The 10,000-nt window shown below is 37.4% G+C and overlaps 1 protein-coding gene across 1 annotated transcript in view; it reads right to left on the reverse strand.

Annotated features, from left to right (window-relative positions):
• Positions 1-10,000, reverse strand: part of LOC136832337 (muscle M-line assembly protein unc-89-like) — a 502,631-nt gene that overhangs the window by 136,975 nt on the left and 355,656 nt on the right. Inside the window, 7 exon segments of the mRNA XM_067093248.1 lie at positions 179-354; positions 950-1,085; positions 1,961-2,084; positions 2,930-3,060; positions 4,391-4,569; positions 8,406-8,547; positions 9,315-9,417. Of these exon segments, the coding sequence (XP_066949349.1) occupies positions 179-354; positions 950-1,085; positions 1,961-2,084; positions 2,930-3,060; positions 4,391-4,569; positions 8,406-8,547; positions 9,315-9,417 (991 nt within the window).

Genomic DNA, 10,000 nt, shown 5'->3' on the forward strand with positions numbered 1-10,000 from the left:
ATCTGAACGATTTTCAAAATTATGCTCAGTTCCTGGTAATTGAATGTATGATTTTGTTTAAATTTTGGGAATCTTTATTACATTTTCCAAAGTCATTCAAGTAAAAACAAATAAAAAAATAAAAAAACAAATAAATATAATAAATAGATAAATAAATCATCTTAGAAGAAACACTCACCCTTGATGTTGAGTTGGGCCATTGTCTGAGCCTCGCCAAGGTCGTTCTTGGCCTTGACGGCGTAGAGGCCAGCGTCCGATTCCTCGACGTTCTTGATGATCAGGGCTACGGACTCCTCGTCCTCCCAAAGGACCTTGAAACGGCCTGCAACCTTGACGTCCATGCCGTTGCGGCTCCTAAGAAAGTACAGGAAACAGAAATAATCACTTGTAAAGTAAATAGAAAAGTTAGAAAAATGGTTTTGTTCAATGTTGAACAGGAAGTGACGCATTCGAAGACAACGAGAATGGCCGCGTTCAGCAGTGAATCGAAATGGCCTTGTTCATCAGCAGCAAGAGATGAACACGTTAAACGGTGGGCTTAATGTTTTTGCGTTTAAAAATAGATTCAACTGCATATTTACTAGGTGCATTCAATATGTCGAGTTTAAAAAGAAATGGACAAGATTGGTATTAAACATAAATTGGTCGTGCGGTCTTATTAAATATAGAAATATGTTTAATTACAAAAGTCTACGGAAACAAACTTTGCATTTCATTACCTTACCACCTAACGAGCATTTTTTTTACCTAAATAAAAAATGATATATATTATTTGCGGAATAATTCGTGGTGTCTAATGTACAGAAATATGTTTAATATCAAAAGGTCTACGGGAACTGCGCTCCATATTTCACTACCACACCTCCTAACCATCATTATTTACTGGAAAATGGATATTACATGAATAATCTAACTTAATATGTTACAAGTGAAGTCCCACGGTACGCACCATTTGAGATCAGGTTTGGGGAAGCCTCCAACCTTGCACTCGAGCATGGCTGATCCTCCAACGGCCACCTGCACGTTCTGTAGTTCCTCCTTGAAATTCGGGGCCTCTGGTTCCCTCATCAGGCGGTTGACGGCGCCTGCCGAAAAATAAATATATATATAAATGTATGTAACAATTCAATCAAATGAAATCTGCGCAGTAAGATTGAGAGTCAGGCAAATGACACATGGGCAAAAATATGTTGGTATATTTGAAAAATACCATGAAGTAATGATTTATGTTTAAATATATTAAAGGAATATAGACATATATAGCAGTGCTATGCTGCGAATTGAACCCAAAGAAACGAATTTCCTTTTTCTCGTTTTCTATTTAATTATCATCCATAACTATCACTAGTTCTTTCGTCTAGATTAGTTAATCCGTAAAATCCTTTGCAAAACTCTACTGTAAAGAAATAGACCAAAATTATTTCCTTGATTCAAGTAAAACTTCATTCATTCCTTTAGCCTTGCATCAGAGGGAGGTCAAACATGGCTCCATAACAGAAATGAGTTGGGTAAATGGTTTGCATGAAGAAACAGGAACTAACTACTGAAGTTACTTACATGAACTAGCAGTAACCAACTACTGAAGTCACTTGCATGAACTAATAGGAACTAACAATTGAAGACATGATAGGAACTAACTACTGAAGAAGTCACTTGCATGAACTAACAGGAACTAACTACTGATGTCACTTGCATGAACTGACAGGAACCAACTACTGAGGCCATTACAGGACCCAACTAATTACTGAAGTCACTTGCATGAACTAACAGGAACTAACTACTGAAGTCATGACAGGAACTAATTAACTACTGAAGTTACTCGTATGTACTAACAGGAACTAACTACTGAAGTCATGACAGGAAATAACTAATTACTGAAGTCATTTGCATGAAATGACAGGAACTAACTACTGAAGTCACTTGCATGAACTAACAAGAACTACCTAATGAAATTACTAACCTTCGACAGTCAGCTCTGCAGAGCAAGAAATCTTGCCGCAGGACGTGGAGGCCACACAGGTGTAAAGGCCAGCGTCCTCCGGAGTAACGTTTTGGAAGACAAGGGCCAAAGTATCTTCATCATCCTGTAATAAAAGAAAGGACTTCATGACGAACATGAATAATCTCTCTCTCTCTCTCTCTCTCTCTCTCTCTCTCTCTCTCTCTCTCTCTCTCTCTACTGAAGAAATGTGATCTACGTTGGAAGACTCTTCATAAAATTCTGAAAAAATTAAAACTAGAATGGGGATGTGATCTCTCTCTCTCTCTCTCTCTCTCTCTCTCTCTCTCTCTCTCTCTCTCTCTCTCTCTGTCATTTACACCTGCCGAAATAAAGTGGCTTGCTCAAGTTTCATTGCATTTAATCAATCTTTTTTTGAGAAACACTTTGATGGTCTAGCTTCTGATAATAAGTAACAAATTCTGTTAAGTAACAGAGACATTATATTACAATTTTCACATGAAATTTTCAAAAAACTATCATGGCTAACAGCAATTTCACATATTTCATAACCTAAAGTAACCTATATTCTACATTTAACATTCAATTTAAGATATTATATATATATATATATATATATATATATATATATATATATATATATATATATATATATATATATATATATATATATACATATTTGTATATAAAACCAACAAAAATGTATAAAAATTAAAATATAAAGAAATAAAAATAAATAAAAAGATAAACAGAAACAAATAAAAGCACAAAAATTAAAAATGCATAAAAAATAAAAATTAGTCAAATAAAATCTAATGAAAATTAATATAGAAGAAACTAGATGAAAAAATATAGATAGATAGATAGATAGATAGATAGATAGATAGATAGATAGATAGATAGATAGATAGATAGATAGATAGATACGGACTTAAGATACCAATTAAATCATTAAATTTAATAAATTACCTTGAACATAACGTTGAACCTCTCGCTGGGGTCGTATTCAACGCCATCTCTGAACCACTTGAACTCGGCCTTTTCTCCCTTGGCGAGCAGAGAGCCTTTGCCAGAAAGGCTCTCGTAAATGGCCTCTTCGTCTGGGGGAGAAAAAGGGAAGGTGAAATAGACCGTGATAAAAAAAGATAGAAAAGCATAAAAAGGACAAAACTTTAAAGATAAAACGCGAAGGATGCGACGAGGTGTCGCCACCTGCCAGTGACATGACCATATCAGATGAAAGTGGTAAACAGAGATTTAGGGATCAAAATTTTAAATAGAAAATTATTAAAACTTTCATGTGGGTGTGGGAGATGAGAAATGGGATGAGAGTGTGAGTGTGGTAAATGGGTTAGGTGTGTGGGCATAGTAAAAAGGTCCATACTCGTGTGGGTGTGAGAAGTACAATAGGTGTGTGGGTGTATGGGATGAAATACTCGTGTGGGTGTGGGGAAATAAGATAGATGTGTGGGTCTGGAAGACAAGATACTTATGTGATAAGATAGATGTGTGGGTGTGGAAGACGGATACTCATGTGGATGTGGGAAATGGGATTAGATGCGGGGGCGTAGGAGTTGAGATATTTGTGAGGGTGTGGGAAATGGGATAGGTGTGTGGGTGTAGGAAATGGAATAGATGCGTGGCTGTGGGAAATAAGGTGCTTGCGTTGGTGTGGTTCGCGTGTGGATAAGAAAGGGATACACATGGATTTTGGAGATGAAATACTCATGGGCGTGTGAAAGATGAGATAGGTGTGTGGGTGTGGGAGATAAGACACTCATGTGCGTATGGGAAGTGGTACATGTGTGCGCGTGTGGGTGGGAAATGGGATACACATGCAGGTGTGGGACATGAGATATTATTGTGGTTGTGAGAAACTGAATTAGATGTGTGTGTTGGCAGTACAATAGGTCTGTGGGTGTGTGAGATGAAGTACTCGTGTGGGTGTGGGTGTGGGAAATGGGTTTGGGTATGGGAGATGAGACACTTGTGTGGGTGTGGGAAATGGGTTTGGGTATGGGAGATGAGACACTTGTGTGGGTGTGGGAAATGGGTTTGGGTATGGGAGATGAGACACTTGTGTGGGTGTGGGAAATGGGTTTGGGTATGGGAGATGAGACACTTGTGTGGATGTGGGGAATGGGTTTGGGTATGGGAGATGAGACACTTGTGGGGGAAAGGGGAAAGGTGTGTGGGTGTGAGAGGTGAAATAATCGAGTGGGTGAGGGAAATGGGATTAGACGTGTGAATATGTGGGTGGGAGATGTGACATATGTGTGGGTGTGGAAAATAGGATAGGTTCATGGGTAGTGACCAGCACAACCTCACACCAATCACATTTCCCTTCACCTGTAATATCAACAGAGGAAATTTACCGTCAGCCCCAAAAAAATAAAAATAGACCAAACGAAACCCCAGCAGAACCTTCACCTCTGACAGTCATGAGGGCCTCGCACTCGGCCCTGCCGAACTTGTTCTTGGCGATGGCCTTGTAGGTGGCCTCGTCGTCCCTCGTGACGTGGGAGATGAGCAGCTCGTAGTGGCCCACCTCCTGGTCTCTGTGGATGACGACTCTCTCGTCTTCCTTCAGCTCTTTGTCGTCCTTGAAGCTGCAAAAGTTGAAGAGGTCACTCAGATATCTTTTTCAGAAGTGGGATTTGTATGAATGGTATTCTCCCCCTCCCTAAACCCCAAGAAAGTTGAAGAAGTCATCCAGAAATCTTTTCAGAAATGGGATGGGTATGAACGGTTTTCTCCCATTCCTTAAACCCCAAACCCCATCCCAACCCCAAAACTCATGGCCCCCTCCAATCACCAGCCAACCCCTCCCCCAACCTGCTCCCATCTACTTCCAACACCCCCCCCCCTTTTTTTTAGTCAATCAGAAAACTTTTCAGAAGTAGGATGGTGGGATGGATGTGACTGGCATTCTCCCCCATCCCATTCTAACCATGCCCATCCCATCCCAAAATTCTTGGCCCACTGGCCCCCTCCATCCTCCCCAATCCTTCCCCAACCTACTCCCACTTTTTCCTCTTTTTTTTTGTGCACCAGCACGAGGATATGACTCAGAAATCATTTCAGTAGTGGGGTGGATATAGCTGCCATCGCCCCACTCCCCATCCTAACCACGCCCACCCCTCCCCAAAATTCATGACCCCCTCAAATCTCCCCCTCCCCTCCACCCTTCCCAAACTTCCTCCCACCTTATTCCCTTTTTTTTAAGTCACTCAAAAATCTTTTCATAAGTATATTGGATATGAATGCCATTTCCCCCCAATTATCAACTTTTTTTTTACCTCTAACAAGAAGAAAACTGATTGATTGACATTTTTTCCCCAGGCGCAAATGAGGAATCTGCCAGAAGTGTGGTAAATAGCTATTTGCAAAATAATTGATAAAGAGATTTTTATTCATCCTTATCATTATTGTTAGTGTAATGAGGCTGATTACATTAAGGACATTAAATATGAGTTCTGCAACAAAAATAGTGACAATGATAATTGTAAAAGAGGTAAACTTATGTTTGATAAATTAATAATTAAAAGACCATTAACATTACATGACAATTAATACAGCATACGCAAGGTGCCACCAAAATCTTCGAAACCTCCCGTTTATAACTATTTTGAAACATTTACTGGAGAGACTTCTGACTTTAGAGCAACTTCTTGTTAACAAGTTAAAATGTTCAAGTTTTCCTCTAAGTTACCCATAACTCCTAGTTTTTAGGAGAACAAATTAAGTCTGTTACAAAAAAACAAAATTATAACAGCAGCAGGATGCTGCTGTATTTAACAATCTTAAAATTAACTGCTTATAAAAAAAAGATTTTTTAGACTTATAAATTAAAAATATCAACATTTTAATACTATTATTATGCACCAGGAACTTATAAATATATTATACAAATTTAAACTTACACAGAAATTTAAATAATGCAAGAATTCCATATGCACAGATGTTCTCAAACCTACAATGCTGTAAGTGTATATCGGTGTATCATTTGCGTGTATACACAAACATGCACGAATGTATATCAAATATGTAGCTTTTATGACTAGAGATCTTACACATTAATATAAAGTATAACCCAAAATTCATATATGCATTACACATAAGCACTTGCAAATAAAACAAAATATGCACATAAATTTATATATACATACACATACCCAACGATATATATCAAACCAGTAATACCCTTAATATCAAATTCACTTTATCTAAGTACAACTACCTAGGTCAGGATTGGAACCTAAGTCTATTGGGTTTGATACATAGGTCACAGGGACTTAAACACTTAGGCTATCAAGAGTGATATAATTTTAATACGAGTTTGCCTATATATATTCCTGTCAAATTCAGTTTTGTACTTAGAATTGATATCAGCCAATCTATACCAGTGTAACTAAGTGTTTAGTTAGTAACAAGCGTGAATTGTGACAAAACTATCATATTTAGATTAATATCTAAGACGATTCTGCCTTTATGAATTCCTGTCAGATTCAGTTTTGTACTTAGAATTGAGATCAGCCAATCTCCACCAATACAGCTAAGTGTTCATTTTGTAATATGCATCAATTAGTGACAAAACTATTATACAAAGATTATTATCTTAGACGATTCTGCCTTTATATATTCCTGTCAAATTCAGTTTTGTACTTAGAATCGAAATCAGCCAATCTTTACCAATATAACTAAGTGTTTAGTTTGTAACAAGCATGAATTACAGATATAAAATTATACATAGGTTAATATCTTTTGTACTTGTACAAAACATGTACCTCCGACCTCGTGAAATACAGAAAAATTTCGTTAAAAAACTTCGGTATTTCTTCCCATATCGGAGACCAGTTTTGTTCTACCTCAAACAGAGCAACTCTCCAGGGGATGGTGACCGCCTGGCTCTACCCTGGGGAGGCGTGACCATAAGTGCACTGAAATGCACTTGAAAGACAAGACATCAAAAAAATAATGATGCGTGGAGGCCACCAGGGGCTTTCAAAAGCCTCCACTGACTTCCTGGTGTCCCATCGCTTAACATGACATTTTAATGGAACACCCCGTGGATATATGATCCTAACTCCTAAGGTGCCCTTCATCAATGACCCTGTGACCTTGATGGTAGCGGTTATGACGTCAGATAACTTAAAATCGAAACGTTCTTTTAATGGTATTTGAATTAATAGTTTCAGATTATTAGAGGAAATTTAGTTTTCTCTGGTGTGAAAATTGCAAGGGCTCGAAAATAGTTTTATTTTCTAGAACAGAGACCCATCCATTCGATTTTTTCTAAGATGTTTTGGAATGATATCATAACAAAGTGATTCGTACAAGGATGGTCTCTACATTCTTGTTTTCCTATTTTTAGATACTAATGTGATTCATCTATAAATGTTTTAGGTGATAACAAAGGTATATGTACAAGAATGGTCTCCAAATCCTTGTTCCCTTCTTTTATAAATACCATTTTCATTCATTCTTTAATGTCTTGGATTATAAGAAAGTTATAAGTACAAGAAGAATCTCCAAATTCTGGTTCCCTTTCTTTAAAATACTATTTTGATTTATTCTAAAATCTAATCTAAAATGTTTTAGATTATAACAAAGTTATTTGTAAAAGAAGGGTCTCATAATTCTAGTTCCCTTTCTTTAAAATACCACTCTATTTACAAATGTCTTAGTTATATATGAACGTCCTAGATTATTTATACAAGAATGGTCTCCAAATTCTAGTTCCTTTTCTTTAAAATACGACTTTGACAGTTCCTGTGATCAATCTGCTGTAGTCTCTGAGCTTATGAATTTGAATATGTATTTGTTTGACTTAACTGTAACATATACGACCAGACCACGTAACTGTATAATTGCATAATCTCGGGTAACTCCCTACTGCCACCAAGTTCTGTGTTCCCCAGAAAGTTGTGTAACAACAAAGGCTTTGACAGCTATCCATCAAAATCTTCCTAACGTTCTCCTAACATCTAAAAAAAAAAGCATAAACATAATCTAAACATCGTTATCCCAAAGTTTGACTTTCTGGAATGCAATGCCAGATTACGTATCCATTACTGAATAGCCTTAGGTAATTTAACAATAGCATTAAGCTTTCTGTTCATAAGAGGATGGTGCAGATACAAAGGCTTTGACAACTATACATCGGAATCTTCCTAAAGTCCTCTTAGTATCTAAACATATTGACACCAACATCAAGCTCCTCAGAAGGCTGTGGAATTACAAAGGCTTAGCTAATTATCCATCAGAATCTTCCTAAAGTTCTCTTTGTATCTAAAACATTAACACCAACATAATGCTCCTCAGAAGGTTGTGGAATTACAAAGGCTTTGAAAACTATCCATCACAATCTCCCTAAACTTCTCTGAACATCAAAACACAACCTAAACATAATCTAAACATCATCCAAAGAGGTAATGACACTTACAACTGCACTTCAGGCATGGGATCACCCTTGACGTGGATGGTGTAAGAGAGGTTGGTATTCTCGATGACCTCAGTCTTCTTCATCCTGACGAGGAAGAAGGGCGACTTCTCTGCGATGCGCCGAAGACGTTCTTCTTCTGTCACTGCAGGAGACACAAAAAATTTCAAAAATTCACTAACTGAACAGGGTACTTCAATCCACTGGGAATACAAAGGAAAAGAGAAAGTGGCTGTACTTCTGGGAGGGAAGGGGTTGAATGTTGGCGTTTCTCCTCAGTATGGGGGTTTAAATTATTGGGGTTTGGGGTGCAGAAGGCACTCAGGCCTGGGTATGAAACCACAACTTGGTATGGAAGCTTAAATCAGCTTAGGTTAGGTTGAATTATCATAGGTAAAATCAGTGTCTCATAAACTGGACAGTAATGAACTGCGAAAATTCTAAAACTTCCTTAATTGACCAAAAGAAAATATGAAGAAGGAATAACAGGAGAATGAAAACAGAAGAACCAGTATTTTAGAATAAAGGAAAATGCTAAACACTAAATTAACTGATATGTGAAAATTGTCAAAGAGTTTATACATTAGAGGGAAATATATAATGAATTACACAAAAACTAGTTAAACTGTACTTTTAGTTACATCAAATACCTGTTACATTACATGGCTGAACAGTATGACATTAAGACTGACCAAGATATTAATAACAGATTCATCCTTTTCAAAAGAAAACACATGATCAAAAAACATCTGGGAAGTCTAACAAAGCTTTTCAGGGCTGCTTTAGTCTTTGGGAAATTAGTATGATACTTCTTACATTTATTCGTACTGAAAAAATATTATCCATAGATATTGTAGAGGCACTTTTTACTAAAGCTTAAGTAGATGTCTAGATAACAATTGAAAGACTCACATTCTTGTACAAGGAGCTGAGCTGAGCAGGTAGCTGAGATTCCATTCTCATCAGTGGCCTTGGCGGTGTAGATACCTGAGTCTTGCACACGGCAGTTCATTACCTGGAAAATGGAACGATTTATCAATACCTGTACCGTACGAGAGAGCGAGTCCGGGGATTATGAGAGCTATAAAATCAAACTTATGAAGCAAGAGTCCCTGTTGGCACGTGGCTGGCTTGATCTAACAACAAAAATAATATATAAAAATAACTTAGACATCAAAAGCTACCAGTTTTCTATTCTATTACGCTTGACGCGGAAAATACCAAGAGACTACCACATTTAGCATACTGAGCAACTTGGCATTCCAATATTGTTTTGCAGCACAGGAGACTTTTTGACACCAAATAATGGGAAGACGGAAGTGACAAACTATGAAATGGTGGCAAAAGTAAAAGCTAAGATAAACTGACACAAACCGATCAACAGCATTCAGAAGGTTTGGAAAAATCTAAAAACAAAAAACAAAATTCTTGGAGTAATTAATTTTCGGAACGAAAGAGGGGGCGGGATTCGCAAACACCAATTTCGCGGAAGGGCGAGAAGCCTCAAAGGAGAAATAACAAGGGTTTTTTTTTTTTTTTGAAGAAGGATGTTCAGTTTTCCTACACTCTCAAAGATGAAGGATGTGTTGGGTGGAGAG

The sequence above is a fragment of the Macrobrachium rosenbergii genome, chromosome 49 (assembly GCF_040412425.1).
Source record: "Macrobrachium rosenbergii isolate ZJJX-2024 chromosome 49, ASM4041242v1, whole genome shotgun sequence".
NCBI classification, from domain to species: Eukaryota; Metazoa; Arthropoda; class Malacostraca; order Decapoda; family Palaemonidae; genus Macrobrachium; species Macrobrachium rosenbergii.